Source organism: Gorilla gorilla, chromosome 17 (assembly GCF_029281585.2).
Source record: "Gorilla gorilla gorilla isolate KB3781 chromosome 17, NHGRI_mGorGor1-v2.1_pri, whole genome shotgun sequence".
NCBI classification, from domain to species: domain Eukaryota; kingdom Metazoa; phylum Chordata; class Mammalia; order Primates; family Hominidae; genus Gorilla; species Gorilla gorilla.
This window is the reverse complement of record NC_073241.2, coordinates 79,163,408-79,183,632: the sequence shown is the minus strand read 5'-3', so window position 1 is coordinate 79,183,632 and position 20,225 is coordinate 79,163,408. Positions and strand designations below refer to the sequence as shown.

General features: G+C 44.1%; 1 protein-coding gene across 3 annotated transcripts in view; it reads left to right on the top strand.

Annotated features, from left to right (window-relative positions):
* The window catches only part of MYO5B (myosin VB), a 368,321-nt gene that overhangs the window by 305,000 nt on the left and 43,096 nt on the right, over positions 1 to 20,225 (top strand). For all 3 annotated transcript variants that reach the window (XM_019013976.4, XM_055368552.2, XM_063699216.1), the window contains exons 23-27: positions 8,969 to 9,053; positions 10,334 to 10,482; positions 11,545 to 11,664; positions 13,606 to 13,746; positions 17,196 to 17,261. In XM_019013976.4, the coding sequence (XP_018869521.3) occupies positions 8,969 to 9,053; positions 10,334 to 10,482; positions 11,545 to 11,664; positions 13,606 to 13,746; positions 17,196 to 17,261 (561 nt within the window). The remainder of the gene's footprint in view (positions 1 to 8,968; positions 9,054 to 10,333; positions 10,483 to 11,544; positions 11,665 to 13,605; positions 13,747 to 17,195; positions 17,262 to 20,225) is intronic.

The following is a 20,225-nucleotide window of genomic DNA, read 5'->3' as shown; positions in this document are numbered from 1 at the left end:
CTTCATTGCACCACCCTAGGCTTTATTTTGTAGAAGTACATACCATGTGGTTTCTCCTGTTGGGTTGTTTTCAGTTTGATTTTACTTGTATGTCTAGAAAAGTGGAATCTATTTTGATAATTTGCCAACCTAATTTAAAGGTGCTCCTGAAGTCATTGAGTGAACTGCCTCCAGCAATAGCAAATTAGATGCATTTGAAGAGTGTTTTTCCTACATTGTATGTGCTGCCTAAATTGAATTATTTGATTAAACAAGCTCACGTATTCTAGATATTTTAGTCAACTATAAACACATTTATTTAAAAAAACAATTTTAAAGGGAGCCCTTAGTTGTGACTGAGGGAATGCAGGCTCCTTAACTTGGTCTGCAGGGCCCTTCTATTCATTTGATAAGCTTTCAGGTGCTGGCGGTGGCCTGGGATCTGAGGGTGTGATAGTCTGGCGATATAATCCCTAGGTCCGCGTTGAGGACTCTGGTCCAGGCTGAGCAGTCAGGTGTATGAGGAAGCATTGCTGTCCCACAGGCTCTGGAGGGATGTGCAGGCCCTGTCAGAGCAGGACACCAAGCGTGGGGGCAACCCCACCACCCCGTGTGGTACAGGAATGTTTCCCAGGAGAGTGCTGGTCGAGAGCTAATAATGAGAAGAAAGTAACTAGTAAAGAATGGGAACGACAGAGCCTGGCAGAAAGAACAGTGAAACATTCAGGCAGATCCTGGAGGGCGGGAAGAGGCTGGGGAGAGGAGCTGGGCCCACCCAGGTCGAGTTAGGAGAATAAGAGGAGTTCAGTGTTTCCTGAGGACAAAGGAAGAGAAGCCATTCACAAGCTGATTCTCCCTCCCTCTACCTACCCAGCCTTGACTTTTCTCAGTGCCCGTGCTGCAACCACACGTTTTGGCAACATAGAACTCTTCACATTCCCAAACCCATGCCCTTCCTCCTCCCAGACCTTTAGGCACTTGTTCTTCCCACCTAGAATGGCCCTCAGCTGCCTGAGACATACCACTTGCAGGCCTAATCCAGATGACCCCCACCTCTTGTGAAGCCTTCATGGACCCTGAGGCTACCTTCTTTTCCTTCTGAATCACCTTATTGTAGTGATTCGCAATCAGGGGTGATTTTGCCATTAGGGGACGTATGGCAGTGCCTGGAGACATTCTGGTTTTCACAAATTGAAGGTGAGAGGAGGGTGTGTTGTATTAGCATCTAGTGGGTAGAAGCCAGGGATGCTGCTGAACACTGAGTAATGAACGGGAGAGTCCCCTACTCCCCCAAGAAAGAATTATCCAGCCCAGAATGTTGACAGTGTCAAGGCTGAAAAACTTTGCTTTATAGGAAGCTGCTACAGCCCTTATTGATATCATTACAATGTATGCACCTGTCCCTCATCCCTGCCAGGCTGGACACTCTCTGAGGGCAACTACTATATTAAACTGTTCTTGCGTTACTATAAAGAAACACCTGGGCTGGGTGTGGTGGCTCATGTCTGTAATCCCAGCACTTTGGGAGGCCGAGGTGGGTGGATCACAAGGTCAGGAGTTCCAGACTAGCCTGGCCAATATGATGAAACACGTCTCTACTAAAAATACAACAAAAAAAAATTAGCCGGGCATGGTGGTGCATGCCTGTAATCGCAGCTACTCGGGAGGCTGAGGCAGGAGAATTGCTTGAACCCGGGAGGCAGAGGTTGCTGTGAGCTGAGATCGCACCACTGCACTCCAGTCTGGGTGACAGAGGGAGACTCCATCTCAAAAAAACAAAAGAAACACCTGTGGCTGCATAATTTATAAGTAAAAATGTCTAATTGACTCACAGTTCTATAGTCTGTACAGGAAGTGTAGTGCTGGCATCTGTCCTGATGAGGGCCTCAGGGAGCTTCCAGCCATGGCAAAAGTTGAAGGGGGAGCAGACATCACATGGCGATATTGGGAGCAAGAGAGAGCGGGGAGGTGCCACATGTTTTTAAACAACCAGATCTCACGTGAACTCAGTGAGAACTCATCCCTCACTGAGTTCACGCTAGGGCAATGAAAGCGTTGCTTCCCCTTAACATCCTCCTAATATCTAGATGGCTCACAGAGCAGTAGGTCACCTGAGAAGACCAAGACCCCTCGCCATCCTTTGAGCATCCTACACACAGTCAATATCCCTCTGAAATGGAACATGCCATCTGACCAGCACAGAGTGCATGACATCATCACCAAGTGGGTCCTGAAATCTCCAGTCCTATGAATGCCACCTAAGAACATGTGACTTCATTGCAACAACCTATGATCTAAAACCTGAGCCAAGACTACAGTCTGAGAGTGCTGTGGTTAACAGCATGTATGCCACCTACACCTTCTATTGTGAACTCAGTGAGGGATGAGTTCACCAAGGGGATGGTGCTACAGCATTCACGAGGGATCCACCCCCATGACCCAGTCACCTCCCACCAGGCCCCACCTCCAACACTAGGAATCACATTTCAACACGAGATTTGGAGGAAATGAACGTCCAAACCATGTCAACTACCATGAGTCAGTCTATCTCATTTGGTATCCCCCAGCCCTGGCAAGGCTCCTGTTATAGAGGTGTATCAGGAAATGTGTGATGGATGAGTGACAGCCTTGCCCTGTGTCATACTAGGGGCCAGAACTAGGCTTGGTGAGTGGGTGCCTCTACGGATAAAACATCGTCACTCTAGGTCGGTGCTTTTTCTTCTGTACCTTGCCCTCAACACCAGGTCACATTTTAGCCTCTGAAGACATACAACATCTGTTGCATTAATTATTATAGGCAATAAATATTATAGGCAATAAATGTTATTCTTTGGCAAAATGAATTGCCGAAGAATAATAACTTGGTATAGTTAGTTTGATGCATGTATATTTTTATCAGCTTTATCTGATTTGACCTCCTGTTGGGCAGAAAGCCAACCCCTTTGCCTGACTCTCCATACCGAGAGTCCCTGACTGTGCTTATCATTTACTTGTGAGGTGAGGAGTTCTGCTGGTTATAAAGACATAAGACCAGCAGCTCTCAACCTCTAGAGCCTCAGAATTACCTGGACAACTTTTGAAAACATGCTTGTCAGAGCCTCCTTCTTGTAACTCATGGAAGCCCATCCACAGATAAATGGATGAGACAAACTGAGTCTGCTTGAATTGAAGGGAAAGAAAGATTGAAAAACTCCTTAAATTTGAAGGGGTTCTAGACTGTTAAAAGTGTTGGTCAGGTGCCGGTGGCTCATATCTGTAAGCCCAGCTACTTTGGGAGGCCAAGGTGGGCAAATCACTTGAGCCCAAGAGTTCAAGACCAACCTGGCCAACATGGCAAAACTCCGTCTATACTAAAAATACAAAAATTAGCCGGGCATGTTGGCAGGCACCTGTAGTCCTAGCTACTCAGGAGGCTGAGGTGGGAGGATCACCAGAGCCTGGGGAGGTTGAGGCTGCAGTGAACCGAGATCTCACCACAGCACTCCAGCTTGGGTAACAGGGTGAGACCTTGTCTCAAAAAAAAGGGTGTTAACAAAGCACTTGGATCTTTTTGCAAGCCCTTAATGGTATTGTATTGTGTATCCTACTTTTCTATATGGGCCCTTAAAGGACAAACCTAATGTAAGGCCACTACAGACCCATCAGCAGCTCCCCAGAGTAGCTGAGGCACCTTTAAGTGAGAGTCACTGCCTTCTGAGTTCCTGGGGTGGGGAGAGCCAGTGACCTCAATCCTTAGCTCCAGTGTGTTGCCATTTTTTCCTGCCCCTTTCTACCTGATGCCGAGGGTGGGGCAGCTCCTCCCTTATTAACTCACCTCTTGGTGCCTTGAGCTTAATTTAAAGCCAGGAAAGGAAGGAAAGTTGGCATTTAAGCATTGTAACCAGTTGAAATTCAAACCTCATGCATTTGGAGGAAATGAACGTCCAAACCATATCAATTTAGGCTTCTGCTGGTTTAGTCCATATCCCTAGGGTCACCTCTCTGGGTTTTAACGCCATAAAGTCTAGAAGAGTTTGAAAGGTGCCTGTCTGATGGGGGTGCAGGTGGGTACTCAGGGGTCTGTATGGTCATCTCTCCTCTGCTCCACGTGGTCATCTCCTGGGTTGCAATCCCAGTAGTCACCAATTAGTCCCTCTGCCGTTGCACACTTGCTAGTCATTATGTGTTGTGGTGCTGTCCTGAGGAGGTCATTTTTGAGACTCTTTCTACACAGGTTGAGACGAGTCCTCTGGAAGATGACTGCATCCTGTGACTTAAGCTAGAAAGGGTGAGGTTGTTCTTTGTGTCAGTCAGCGTACAAGTTTTTGTGTGGACTAGGTTTTCGTTTATCTTGGGTATCTGCCTAGGAGTAGCAATCCTGGGTCACATGGCAACTCTATGTTAAACCTTTTGAGGAATTGCCAGAGTGTTTTCCAGAGCTGCTGCACCATTTTATATTCCCACCAGCAGCATATGAGGGTTCTGATTTCTTCATATTCTCACCAACACTTGTTATTGTCTGTCTTTATTATAGCCATCCTGGTGAGTGTGAACTGGTATCTCAGTGTGGCTTTGATTTGTATTTCCCTAATAAGATACTGAGTGTCTTTTCTGTGTTTATCGGCCATTTGTATATCTTCTTTGGAGAAATGTCTATTTCAGTTCTTTGCCCGTTTTTAAAATTGGGTTGTCTTTTTATTGTTGAGTTGCAAGTGATTTTTATATACTCATGCTATGAGTCATGTATCACAGGAGTCCCCAACCCCTAGGCCATGGACCAGTAGTGGTCCAGGAACCAGGCCGCACAGCAGGAGGTGAGTGGTGGGCAAGTGAGCAAGGCTTCATCTGTATTTACAGCTGCTCCCCACTGCTCGAAGTACTGCCTAAGCTCTGCCTCCTGTCAAATCAGCAGTGGCATTAGATTCTCATAGGAGCACAAATCTTACTGTGAACTGCACATGTGACACTTTCCTTATAAGACTCTAATGCCTGATGATCTGTCACTGTCTCCCATCACCCCCAGATAAGACCATCTAGTTGCAGGAAAACAAGCTCAGGGCTTCCACTGATTCTACATTATGGTGAATTGTATAATGATTTAATTGTATATTACAATGTAATAATAATAGAAATAAAGTATATAATAAATATAAAGTGCTTGAATCATGCTGAAACCATTCCCCCGTCACCCTGGTCCGTGGAAAAATTGTCTTCCATCAAACTGATCTCTGGTGCCAAAAAGTTTGGAGACTGCTGATGTATCAGATAGGTGATTTGAAAATAGTTTTTCCCATTCTGTGGGTTGCCCTTTCACTTTCTTGATGGTTTGAAGCATAAAAACTTTAAATTTTATTGAAGTTCAATTTATTTTTAATTTGGTGGCTTGTGCTTTTGGCATTGTATTTGGCTTGTGCCTAATCCAAAGGTCACAAAGATTTGTTGCCATGTTTTCTTCTGAGAGTTTTATAGTTTTAGCCCTTACATTTAAGTCTTTAATGCATTTTGAGTTAATTTTTGTATATTATGAGGTAGTGGTCCAGCTTCATTTTTTTCCATGTAGATATCCATTTGTCCCAGCACCTTTGATTATAAGACTATTCTTTTCCTCATTGAATTGTTTTGGCACGGTTGTCAAAAATCAATTGACTGTCAATGTGAAAGTCAGTTTTGTTTCATTGATCAGTATGTCTGTCTTTATGCCAGTATCACGCTATCTGTATTACTTTATCTTCTAGTAAGTTTTAAAATTTAGAAGTGTGATTATTCCAGCTTTGTTCATCTTCTTCAAGATCCTTTGGGTATTCTGGATCCCTAGATATTATATATGAATTTAAGGAACAGCTCATGAATTTCTGCAGAGAAGCCATGCAGGATCTTCATAAGGATTACATTGAATCTGTAGATGAATTTGAGGAGTGTTGCCATCTTAAAAAGTGTTTTGATCCATTATCTCAAGATGTCTTTCCATTTATTAAGATCTTTAATTTCTTTCAGTAATGTTTTTTCATTTACCAAGTATGAATTTTATACTTCTCTTGTTAACTTTATTCCTAAATATTTTATGCCATTATAGTGGAATAGTTTTCTTAATTTATTTTTCAGATTGTTCATTGCAAATATATAGAAATACAATTGAGTTTTGTATATTGAAATTGGACCCTGCAACCTGAACTCATTTATTCTAATAGTTTTTAAGTGAATTTCTTAGGATTTTCTGTATACAAGATTGTGTCATCTGCAGATAGCATTCATTCTGGATGCTTTTATCTTTCTTGCCTATTGCCCTGGCTAGAACCTTCAGTACAATGCTGAATAGAAGTGGCAAGAGCAGACACCCTTGTCTTCCTGATCTTAGGGGAAATGCATTCAGTCTTTCACCATAAAGTGTGGTATGAGCTATGGAATTTTTATCAGGTTGAGGATGTTCACTTCTATTTGTAGTTTGAGTGTTTTTATCATAACCACTTGCTAGTATTTAGTTGAGGATTTTTGAATCTGTGTTCATAAGAGATACTGGGCTGTAGTTTGGTTTTTTGTGATTTCTTTGGTTTTGGTATCAGAGTAACACTGGCCTCATAGAATGGAATTGGGAAGTGTTCCTTCTTCTAATTTTTGGAAGAATTTGTAAAGAGTAGATACTGTTTAAATTTTTGGTAAGTGGTGGAGTGGTTTTAAAGTGTGTATTTCCATTTCATGCCCAGTAAGAGTAATGTAGAACCATCTACATATATTGATCAACTGCTCTATGCAGTGACTTCTGCTTGGTACTTCACATGCGTCATCTCATTCAATGATGAGAAACTCTGTGAAGTGGGTTTCCTCTATTTTTTTTTTTTTTTTTTTTTGAGATGAAGTCTTGATCTATTGCCAGGCTGGAGTGCTGTGGCACGATCTCAGCTCACTGCAACCTCTGACTCCCTGGTTCAAGTGATTCACCTGCTTCGGCCTCCCAAGTAGCTGGGATTACAGGCACGCACCACCACGCCCAACTAATTTTTGTATTTTTAGTAGAGACGGGGTGTCAGCATGTTGGCCAGGATCATCTCGATCTCCTGACCTCGTTATCTGCCCACCTCAGTCTCTCAAAATGCTGGGATTGCAGGCGTGAGCCACCGTACCTGGCCGGGTTTCCATTTTATAGAGGGGGAAACAGGTTTATAGAGCCCAGGATCTGTGTGGCTGTGAAACTTGTTGTCTTTGCCATATACCACACTTAGGATGTGATCACAAGAGATTATTCTGTGGGGAATGGTGATGGATCAGCCAGCCGTGGGGGAAGGGAGATCTCAGGTCTGGAAGCCTGAATTTTGAGGGTCCACTGGCATGTGTTCCTCATTCTCTCCCTGCCTGTTTTTTGCAATGCTCAGCTACGTCCTCATCCATGTCACAAAGGCAGGGATGTGATTTTAGTAGGGAAAATTACTTGACAGCCTCCTGCAGAATGAATCTGTAGAGGATCCAAGCACAAAGGTGAATCAATTGCAATTTAGCCCCCATATTATAAAAGACCCTTTCCCATCCTCCTCTATACCAACTAATGATTTCAAATTCTCTTAGAACACAGCTGAATTGTTACTTTTTAAAAATCCATGCAAATAGTTGCTCTAATAATAAATAGCAAAAACATTTTTTAAAAACTTTCTTCACACTTTTTTTTTTTTGAGACGGAGTCTCACTGTCTCCCAGGCTGGAGTACAGTGGCGCGATCTCGGCTCACTGCAAGCTCTTCCACCTGGGTTCACGCCATTCTCCTGCCTCAGCCTCCCGAGTAGCTGGGACTACAGGCACCCACCACCATGCCTGGCTAATTTTTTGTATTTTTAGTAGAGATGGGGTTTCACCGTGTTAGCCAGGATGGTCTCGATCTCTTGACCTCATGATCCGCCTGCCTCGGCCTCCCAAAGTGCTGGGATTACAGGTGTGAGCCACTGCGCCTGGCCTCTTCACATGTTTAATTCTTACTCCTCTTTCAGTAGACTACAATTTTTGTTTAATTAGTATTTTTTCTTTTATACCTTTTTTTTTCTGGTAATAGTCACCTTATTTTGGTTTTGTCAACATCATCAGAAGTCCAACACTAGATTAGACAGTTGAGTGTCAATAGCAAGTTATCTCCTTTCCAGAATTTGAACTGTGCTGGTCCAATAAGACAGGTAAAGCAAGTGGGTTGAAGACCAGAGGTCATTTGTTCGTTGTGAGCTTTTGGCCTTCCTAAGACCAGATTTGAGAGCCCAAAATTTAGCAAGACAGGCAAACAAATACAAAAACATGAAAGCTTACGTGGACCCAATCCCTGTTGGACTGAACAAAAGGGGATGAATGTGGGAATAAAGACAAAGACAAGAGAGTATATTTGGAAGAAGGGGTCGGGGGCTCCTTGCTTCCAGTAAACAAGGGCCCTGAGCTTTTAGCTCCCTTCGTATTTATTGAGTAAAAGAGATAGGGAGAAGGGTGTGGTTGTCAGTCAGCAACTTGACTCGGTGCAGGCTTGCACAACTGCATTCTCTGAACAGTAGTCTCCAGATGTGCCAGTAGATAACCTTAAGGAGCACAGTGCCAGGCAGTGATTGCACTCAGCAAACCTTCTGGTGGCAGGTGCAGATGTGAGTTTGCCCACATCCTGCATTCATGATAAACAGTTTGCTATTGGATCATGTAGCCTCAGTGGAATGCTGACTTGGTCATGATCCACAGGCCTTCAGCTCTCTACAGAAAGCCTGTTGTCTTTGCAAGTTCCTCAACAAGGCATGTGAGCTTGTGATAGACTTTTCATGATGTGTTTGTGGACATTAGATGACCATAAATAGTGCTGGGCTCATCTGTCTTGTTTTAATGGGATTTTTCTTTCAGTACACAATTTTTCCTTGAAAACAAAAGAAGCTTTAACCAAATCAATTTTCTTAAACAAAAAGAGCATTTACACATATCCCATTAAAATTCAAATCCCACAAGAGGAGCCTCTCCTCTTCCCAGCATCATGAGACATTTTTCCCCTGTTGCTCTCTTCCAGCGAGTTGCAGACCTGGAGCAAGAAAATGCTCTCTTGAAAGATGAGAAAGAACAGCTCAACAACCAAATCCTGTGCCAGTCTAAAGGTAAGTACCAAAGCACTTGAGTTTTATTTGGGGTTTTAATCTCTTTTCCTCACTGACTTCTCCCAAAGACTCCTAGCAAGTGTGCAGTTAGACTAGAGGCTACAGTGGGGAAAGGATTTTAATAGAAGAAGATGAAGAATAATGACCTTTAAGATCCCACTAGGACATTTGGCCTCAAGAGTCTAAAGAGGTGAGACACGTATAATGGGCAACATAGTACATGAGACTTGGAGTCAGGGAGGCCCGCACTTGAAGCATGATTCTGCTGTGTGCTTCTGTATGGCCTTGAATAGGCTTTCAGTTTGTTCATCTACTACATGGACATAAAGGTCCAGACATCGGGGGGCTCATGGGAGGAATGAGGAAGAGGCTGCACGTGAAGTGCTTAGGAGGGTGCATGACACTCAGCAAGCGCTCAGGAGCTGTCATCATCGCTGCGTTTCACATTTGTCTTTCGTGTCCATCCACGCGTCATGGTTTCTTCTACCCACTGGGTCATCTGTTAATGTTTACTGAAGAAAGGGTCTTGAATCAGATCCCAGGTCAACCTCTCTCAGGTGCCCACCAGCTCCTGGGCTGCCATCAGTCCCCATGTGCCACTCGGCTGTGGAGGAGCAGGGAGAGTCCACAGACCCCAGTTGCTGCTCCAACTCACTGTGATTTTGAGCAAATCCCCTTCTCCCATACTCAGGTTCCTCATTCATGTCACAAGAGGATGGAACCACATGACCTCACAGTCCCACCCAATATCACATCTTTTTGAAAATGTGAACTGTTTTCAAATGTCCTTTTAAAACACTTTTCTGTCCGTTAATGTGAATAAATTTTGGCAGGGGAGTAGCCCATCCTTCTCTATTTGCCTTCCTTCCTTTTACCCCAGTCGCCTTTAATCTCCCTGCACTCCTAAGAACTGAAAGATCAGGACTAGGAAAGGAGTGTGGAATAAGCCTTCATTCTTCCAGGAATGCTGCCAGCAGTTGCTGTGACAGTTGGCAGAAGAGAGGCTAGGGCATCAACTGAGGGAATTCTCACCTACGCTGCCAACTTCTCTCTCCCCATTCCCTGAGAGCAGGGTCTTTCTCTCCCTCTCTGAAGACTAAGCCAGAGTAATGAGACTCACCTTTGCTCTGCAGTAGGTGAGGAGCGTAATAGATTCATCAAGAGCCTCTGATGAGCTCGTCATGGGCAGTCTCTTAACAAGAGATTAATCAGAAAGCATGAGTCAATAAATGTGAGGGAATCCATCCAGAAAAACTGCAGCTTAGCATATTGCTTTCCAGATGAATTTGCCCAGAACTCTGTGAAGGAAAATCTCCTCATGAAGAAAGAACTGGAGGAGGAGCGATCCCGGTACCAGAACCTTGTGAAGGAATATTCACAGTTGGAGCAGAGATACGACAACCTTCGGGATGAAATGACCATCATAAAGGCAAGGGGGGTTCTTCTGCTGTGCCATGGCACAGGTCCCTGGCTCCTGTCCAGCTTCTGACCCCGTGATCTCAGGCACTGCTTTCTGATATGTGATGCTCAGTCCATGTGTCATATGTGCAGCACTTGCCATTACTGCAGAGAGGCAAAAGTAGCTGGACTGGGTGATTCATTCCTATTGACAGCTCCTTTTCCAACTTTGGGGTCATGAAGATCTCAGTTATGAGTTTAAGGAACGTTCTACCCAAGTGTGTTATCTTTCCTGTTTCCTGTTATGGGAACATTCCTGTGTTGAGACAGTAATGGGGTGTGGGAGTTCTCAGCTTTATTAGTGTGTGTGTGGCAGAGAGACCCACAAGGGCCTGATTGTGTCTCCTAATCTGATGAGATGCAGTATACATAGAGACAATTTTATGATATTTTAGGATCTGTCATTCTTTTTTACCCCATGTAAACATTTCCTCCAGAAATGAGTATTCAAACAAGATGGAGTAAGTTAATTGCATAGAAGCCAGGAAGAAAAGCTGAATAGGAACATCCAGAGAAGTCTAAAATTGTCCTACCAAGCTCAGTTTTCACACTGACAGCCGAATCAGATGCAGGAAAAAAAAAAAGTATTTTTAAATGAACAGTATAAATGGTAAACTATTTTTAATATGCTACTATTTTCATAAAATTTGGGGAGTGCAGGTTGAAGGGAGGGGCCGTTCTGGGCAGGTGTGGAACATTCCTTTCAAGGGAGAAGTGGGTAATGTGACTGCCTTTGTGCATTTCAAAAGCAAGACTGGGAGGGAAAGGTTTTTCCAGGACTTCTCGGAGAAATTGACCCAAGTGTTAGGAATTTGCATTTCATTAAGAGATGAAAAGTGGATGCCTACAGTAAGAACTGTAGGTGAAATATTTCATAGGGCTAGCTCTATTTAGCCATCATTCCAAGAAGCAATGATACCTATTCTTATTGACAAATTAGGCAGAAGGATAACTCTAGGGCCTGCCACCATGGGAGGTAAATTCTCATGAACATTAGTTCCTAATGAGCTATCACATTTTTCTTGTTGAACAGCAAACTCCAGGTCATAGGCGGAACCCATCAAACCAAAGTAGCTTAGAATCTGACTCCAATTACCCCTCCATCTCCACATCTGAGATCGGAGACACTGAGGATGCCCTCCAGCAGGTGGAGGTGAGTGATGCAGGCTCTTGGGTACTGTCCTCCTCCAGAGGGAGTGTGTGTTTTTTTCTGTGTGGAACTGTCCAAGAGAAATTTACTCTTCTGCTGATGGTGACCAGAGTGCCCAGGGGCTTATTCTCAAGAGCAGGATCACTTGGACTACAGTGGATTTAGAGACAGTTCTCTGGAGTTAACACTTACTGTGTAAAGCAATACATTATTGTTCACCTTACGCCCTATCCAGAAAGGAAAGAAGAAGGTGGATCTCTGATTCCTCTTGAAAAACCAAGAAACTGATGCAGAGAGGTGAAATAGGTGGTTTAAGAAGGAACAGCTAAGTCATTAAAATAGATACAACTTATCCCCACTTAATATCATAGTGCATATAGTAATATCAATAAATAAACAAGAAAATTGCCCCCTCACTTAGAAGCTGGATAAAACTCAGAACAGCAAAAAATATTTGGAATGAAAGTATGCTGGGTGACTGTATCTTTGTTGGTAATAGCCTCTTAGTCAGTCACTAAATATACCACACAGTGGACTGTGTGGTCTGTGTATAATTTTGTCAAAGGTACAAAAGATACAATTTTTCCTCTGGCATTTGAAAAGAAAATCACAGGCACATGCGCGCGTGTGTGTGCGCGCGTGCACACACACACACACAACCTTGTAAAGTATGTGGAAATAACATGGAGGAGAGACAGAATAAAAACAAATGGGTTTTGAGCAGTTCTTTGTGCAGGATCTTCTGGTCAGTGCTAGAGAAACAGTGGTGACTGAGCCAGAGAAGTCCTTGCCCTCATCTGACAGAGAGCTAGTCAGTGAGCAGTTAGGGAAGAAACATGTGATATGATTGCAGGTCCTGCTAAGTGCTATAAAGAAAAATAAGAGACCATCAGCAATAGAGAATGCTGGAGCAGAGGGTGGAGGGAGAGAAGGAGGTCCCCAGGACTGAAGGTCTCCTCTCTGTTGTGCGGTTCTGCGTGGCTTGCTGCCTGCCAGACACACTTAGTAAGCCTTGCATAAATGCTGGCTTGAGATGCTTGGCTTTGCATTGCGGTCTTTTAAGTCTAGGCCCCTGGAGGTTTCAGTCAGCCTCAACTCCAGGCTTATCACCCTGGTGTTTGTATGTGTGACTATCTACATGTAGACATAAGCGTTGTCATCACTGGTTTTATGTTCTTTAAGGAAGCCAAGACTGGTCCAGTGCTGGTTAAACATGAAGCCTTGGTGGAACCAGTGCTTATTAAATCCTGGTGGAACCAAATTATATTGTCTCACATGTACATACATGTGCTTAAAAATCCACATGGATGTGCTCATACACATTACCCATTCACAGGCAGATACACGTGTTTGTACACACCTATCCCCACGCATTGGAGTCCTGGAGGGCAAACTCAGGCATGAATCCAAAAGGAACAAAATCTGGGAAATAGATGCTTTAAGATCTGTTGGATAAATAGGTTCCGGGGCAGAGCAAGCATTGATTCCATTTCAAGATGCAATCAAGTGATGGCTGACAGCACATTGCAGTGATTGGTAACCACGTTGATTCTTCATCAGGAAGTGCTATGTCCCGAGTTCTATAGTTTCTCTGGTGTGAGACCATTTTCCAGAAGTGAGCTTTTTTAACTTCCAAAGAAAGTGCCTGTGTTTTTATCCATTTGTTCTTGGAATATATGGTTGGTCATTTTAAGTGGCTCACACAGGAGGAATATAAATGGCTGAGACTCAGATGTTATCTGGACAGAAAATGAGCCTGGAGCACCAACTGTGATATGAGAAATGTTAGTTGGTTGTCATTGGCTTTGTATTTGAGATGCAAATTGATGTTTGGGAGGAGAGAGGAGACAGATGGCCGATAGAGAGGGAGGCAGTGAAGCGCTGTGTGTTCCCTAAGGCATGTATTTAGGAAAACCTTTTTTCTGTGCCTGTCTTCCTTTGAAGGAAATTGGCCTGGAGAAGGCAGCCATGGACATGACGGTCTTCCTGAAGCTGCAGAAGAGAGTACGGGAGCTGGAGCAGGAGAGGAAAAAGCTGCAAGTGCAGCTGGAGAAGAGAGAACAGCAGGACAGCAAGAAAGTCCAGGTACGTGAAGGGGCTGCAGTGCTCTTATGGTGCTTGGATGAGAGAACAATCTAGCTCATGTGTCCAGGGCTCATGTGGCACGTGTGACCACATGGGATTGTGCTCCTGCTAAGTCTCAGAGGGCTCCTACTTAGTGCATTGGAGTCATGCTGAGTCTTCTCTGAGTGCCCCTACACCGCCCAGCTGAACAGGAGTAAGCTCCCTCATGCCCCAGGTTTCCGTTGGTGAAGCTAGGGGGAAGTCTGTGGCATCATCACCTACTTGCAAAGAGGGGAGCTCCCTGCCAGGAGGACCAGGGTGTGTAATAAGAGTGTAAATACAGCAGAAGTCAAATGTTCACAGAGATGACCTATCACCCTTTCATACCTGGGATCTTGCATGGGCTTGGGTTCAGCCTTTTTGGGTCAGAGGCAGACCGAGTGTGTGTCACTCACTTTCCTCCCTCATGGCTGCATCCTTGCCTCAGTCCAGATTATCAGCAGCCTCTTGGGTCTAGAAAGGATATTGTTTGAAATCTTAGTAGCCCCAAAAGTAATCATTCCATCTCAAGGAACTACTGGGCACCCATGCTGCATTCAGAACTATGCCAGTGCCAGGCACGTAGTAGGTACACAAAATGTTCATTAAAGGACAGCAGATAACAGTATAAGAGAAATTCCCAGCCATTGAGGAATTTAAATGTTATGAGGAATTTAGATGTTACGTCTGGGAGAACCGGACATAACACAGGTGAAAAGTAAAAAATAACATTGGTAGCACTTAAATAAATGCAAGTTGAGTGCAAACAGGTTGGTGCCATAGGAGTAGAGAATCCATTGACTATAGCAGTGCTAAGGAGGAAAGAACCATTTATTTCTTTGGAGATAGAAGGACCACTTCTAAAGGGTACAAGGCCAATTCTGCCATGGGTTATATCATCAGCTGAACTCATAGTGGGTTTGAAAAAGGCCTTTGGTATGTTCTCAGGCCTGAATTATTAATTGTGGAGTTTGACACCTACCCCATGTTCTCAATCCCTACTCCTTCCCTCACTTCTGTGTCCAGTCATTTTTTGCAACACCTGTATTCCCTTTGCAATCAATTGTGATACAGATTCTGATCTATATTGCTGGAAAATTCTTGTTTTTTTCCCCCTGAGCAGTAAGTGGGGAGGTAAATCTTGCCGATGGGTTTAAATCTCTCAGGTGGACTTGATTCAGAATGGAAAGTGAAAAGATTAGGTTTCTAAATGACTCATTGAATTAGAAGGACAGCTGCCCTGACAGGCAAGTGCAAATCAAATCTATGAAAAGCTACACAGATGACATCAGACGGTGCCTGATGTACAAGTTCTTGGCCTATCCAGCTGTACCTAAAGATTCATTCTCCAGGCTCCCCATTGCAGACATGCCAACTAATTTTGGAATCTTGGCTTTAGAACTTCTCTGGATACCAAATAAAAAAGGGTATCTTTTTCCTCCAAAATAACCACTGAACAATAGTTAGAACTCTAGGCTTGGGCCATAGCTCTGTCATGTATATTAAGGATCTCTCTTTAGGGAGAATGGCCTTGTTTCTGACAGTTTAAGGAAGGAAAGGCAGGAGTGGGTTGGGAGAGGGTATGGGATCCCTCTACAGCACCCTGAAATGGAGCTTTTGGAGGTCAAGTTCTTGGATTCGCTTTTGGTCCAAAGAGGGATCCTGAACTACCTGGGTCTTCATTCTGGAGAGAGATGGCTCAGGTCTCAGCTGCAGAGAGAGGCCATGCACTGAGTGAGGAATGGCAGGGAAGCCCGTGGGATGTACCATCAGTATGGAAGTGACTGAGGCGCTGTGAGGGTGGGGCCTCTATGACAGTCTACAGTCAGTGCATTTGACCTCCCACCCAGCCACCTCCCTTTCTCAAGCCTGGCAAAGTCACCTTGGCCAATAGGGTGATTCCTATGGGCTTCCCACTTACAAACGTGACTGCCAGCCCATCTTAATAGAGCCCCTTGAGTCTGAGTAGGTGATCTCCACTTTCTGAGAATGTAATGTACTCAATATCATCCACGGACACATGGCAAATCCATGCTACATAGAACACAAGTACAGAACTCTCACCGGAGCAGCAGGTTGAATGCAGACCCTGGACAGCCACAGCCTATACCACTGGTGGTGGTGGAGGCAAAACAGACACTGGTACCTTGGAGGGGTTTTAACCCCAGGTTGCAGGGCTGGAAACAGTGCGGTAACTGTAGGCATCCTTCAGCTGGGAGGAGTACAGGAGATGCTCAGATCCTGTTCCTGTCTCTAAGCCTGGGGCACGCTAGTGCATCCACAGTGGGAGGACTTAACGCTGCTAGCTAGCACGTAGGTAATCTCATTAAGTGATCTGTCCATTTTTACCTCCAAAAATCCATCTTATTCAGGGACTAACACCCACTACTTGAAATTACTCCAAGTAGTTAACCATTTATGAAGCTGTTTCTACCCCTTCTCATTGGCAATTTAAGTCAAATAGCAGCTAAATAACTGAGGAATTATTTGCTCGGCTGAATCCTAGTGAGTTGTTATTCCAGAAATTGCCATAGACAAGCACTAGCTTTGGAGTTCTGATGTCAGACAGCATTACAGAGTGTTGTGGGCCATCTCTACTACCTGCGGTAGTGTCATGGAGGAAGCAGCTCTCTGCAAGGTGCTTAGAGTTTAGTTGGGAAACAACACACTGGGGAGCTTTCCTCCCTCGTAAATTGGAACGTAACTTGTTAGCCTTGTTACTAGAGACGTAGTTTTACAGTGTGTGTTAGCTTCCTAGGGCTGCTGAAACAAAACACCACAAACTGGATGACAAAACAACAAAAATTCATTCTCTCAGAGTTCTGGAGGCCAGAAGTCAGAAATCAAGGTGTTGACAGCCCGTGTTCTCTTGAAGGCTTTAAGGGAGAAGTTGCTTCATGCCTTTCTCTCAACTTCCCATGTTTCTGGCCATCCTGGTGTTCCCTGCCTGGCAGCTGCGTGGCTTTAGCCTCTGCCTCCATCTTCACATGGTCATCTTCCCTGTGTCGTCTTCCGACTGGATTAGTGTCCACCCAAATGACCCCAGCTTAACTTGATTACATCTGCAAAGACCCTATTTGCAAATAAGGTCACATTCACAGTTTCTAGGGGTGAGGACTTCAGAATATCTTTTGGGGGGCAAAATTCAAGCCATAACACAGTGCTATACATATTCAACCTATAAGTGCCTCTGGGGACCATGTGAGTGAAGGTGGGGGTGGGGACAGGAGGGAGGTATTGATGGAACACTTCATGGTAGGCTGGAGTGTTGAGCTGCACTTTGAAGGTGGGAAGGAAGTGGACTTGTGCAGGGTGGGGGTGTTGGGTATTCACGCACAGGCAGGATGAGCAAGTTTGACCACAGTTGGAAACACCTCTGTGGAATATCTTGCTCGAGGTCTGCGCTTATCTTTATGTCTCTATCTATGCAGGCTGAACCACCACAGACTGACATAGATTTGGACCCGGATGCAGATCTGGCCTACAATAGTCTGAAGGTAAGATTCTTCGGGGACAGGCTTCCTGGAACGCTCCCTCAGCAGAGGGCAGATGACAAATCTGGGCATCAGGAAATCAGGCCCTGAGCCCCAGTCTGCTAACAAGGAGAGCAGTAAGCAGGTAGCTTCCCTTTTCCATGCTGTAGTTTCTTAACCTTTGGAATGAACAAAAATTTGTATCTACTACAGGAATGATAATAAATACATAACCTACCCAATATAATTTCAGTTAAAATATGGCCACTAAAAATCACTTAGGAAAAAAATCAAGGCTTGCATGGGCAGACATAGGGCAGAGGGATCTGCCAGTGTGTCCTCTGCTGGCATGCAGGGAGACAGGGCGGTAGAACAGTGGGAGGTGAGTGGGTCCCATGGCAAGGAGGAATGCACAGAAAAGGGGCTTCAGAACAGGCCCACCCCATTCCCATCCTCAAAGACATGGTAATGTGGGAATTTAGCCTATCTGCCAGTCACTTACAGGACTACAAATAACTCTGGCTGGTTGGTCTGAAGGTAGCGAGTTTATTTCAATGGACTGTTCACAGTCTGTTACAGATCGAACTCCTTGTTCTATTCCTTCCCCTGTCTTACTGCTGCACTTGACTTGTCAAAAAATAAATAACTTGTCAAAAAATAAATAACTCTGGTAACAGCTACATTGCCCAGGAGAACAGTCTTGAATCATTCCCATGGCTTATTTCTAATTTTTTAAAGTGTGGTAAAATACACAAAAAATTTGTCTTAATTAACCTTTTTTAAGTGTATAGTTCAATGGTATTAAATACACTCATAATGTTATGCTAGCATCTCACCAGCACTTATCTCCATAACTCTTTTCATCTTTTAAAACTGAAGCTCGTACCCATTAACAACTTCCCAGTTCCTCCTCCCCCAACCTCTGGCAACCACAATTGTACTTTCTGTGTCTCTGCATTAGACAATTCTAGGTTCCTCACATAAGTAGAATTGTATAGTATTTGTTTTTTGTAATTGGCTTATTTCACTTAACATTTATGTCCTGATGGTTGATCTCTATTGTAGTATGTGTCCATCTTCTTTTAAGACTGTGTCCCATTGTGTGTATAGGGATCACACTTTGCTTATCCATTTGTTAGACATCTAGGTTGCTTCTCTGTTTTGGCTATTGTGAATAATGCTGTACTGAACATGGATATACAAGTATCTCTTTGAGACCCTGCTTTCAGTTCTTTTAGGTATATACCCCGAAGTGGAGTTGCTGGATCATGTGGCCATCCTATTATTAATTTTTGGAGGAACTGCTGTACTGTTTTCCATGGCAGCTGCACCATTTTACATTCCCACCAGCAGTGCCCAAGGGTTCCAGTTTCTCCACATCCTTGCCAACACTTAGTATTTTCTTTTATTTATTTATTTATTTGTTTTGATAGTAGCTATTCTGATAGGTGTAAGGTGATATCTCATTGTAGTTTTGACTTGCATTTTCCTGATAGTAATACTGAGCATCTTCTCATGTGTTGATTGGCCATTTCTATGTAGTCTTTGAAGAATGTCCTTTCAGTCTTCTGACCATTTCTGAATTATGCTGTTTGGGGTTTTGTGTTGAGTTTTAGGAGTTCTCTACATATTCTAGATATTAATCCCTTATCAGATACATGATTGGCAAATAGTTTCTCCCATTCTGTGGGTCATCTTTTTACTATGATAGTGTCTTTTGGTGTACAAAATGTTTAAATTTTCATGAAGTCCAATTTGTCTATATTGTTGCCTGTGCCTTTGGTGTCATGTTTAAGAAATCATCAAATCTGATGTCATAAGGCTTTTGCCCTATGTTTTCTTCTGAGAGTTTTACAATTTTAGGTCTTACATTTAGGCCGTTGATCCACTTTGAGTTAATCTTTGTTGAAGATGTGAGGTAAGGGCCCAACTTAATTCTTTAGCTGTGGATGTCCGGTTTCCCAGCACCATTTGACTTTTTAAACAACCAGGGCCACACAGATGGCATAGGAGGGTGTGCCATAGAGATCTCCTTCTGGAGTTATTGATTAGACTTACTTTCCTCATGTGATATTCTAAAGATTCAAAACCCTCCAAGGAGCCTGGGAGTCTTTCAGTGGGATAAATGCCTGCAGCAAGGGGACTTCTGCATGCTAGCCTTCACCCGCCTTTCCCAAGGGAGGCTTAGTGCCTGGGGATGAAAATGAGCATGTGAACTATTAAAGGTAGCACTTTTGGGGCATCAATCCCACCCATCCTTTTAGAACTAATGAGAGGGGCCCAGTAGCTCCCCAGAAGTAGATGTGGGACTGATGGCATCAGCATCACTGAGCTTGCTGGAAATGTCGATTCTCAGGTACCCCACCCCCCGGACCTGCTGAATCAGAAGCTTGGGATAGGGCCCAGCCATCTGTGTTTTAACAAGCCCTGCAAGGGATTCTGTTGCCTCCTCAAATCTGAGAACCACTATACTATCCTACCCAGCAGGTGCCTCCTGGACTCCTGCATTAAAATCAGCGCAAAAACTCCTCCTCCCATTTAGCTGTCCTTGAGGAAGATGCCCCTTCTTGATTTTACAGGCCTCATCTCCACTGCCAAGCATGGGGCCTGGCACAGAGAGGGCACAATAAATATTTGTCTTAAACTGCCATAAGTCTAAATAGCTGCTCCACTCTGCTGCTGTTGACTTAGGCCAGGATTCTGAGGGTGTGAGACCTGGTTTTCTCAGCATTGTCTCTGATGAAATGATTTTACTTGTGGGCCTTGTCACAGAGGCTGGTCCCGGGGACCCCTGGGGTTAAAATTACCCATGTAAGGAAGCACTCATGTTGAAGAGGCTGGCTTGGGTGCTTCTCAACCAGGCCCAGCCCAGACGTTCAGGGGACTTTATTACCACTTACTAGTATTTTTTATAATAATGGAAATTGGGCTTTTAGGCAGAACACAGTCAGCTTATATTTAGTGAGCTCCCGCTGTGCACATCCCTCC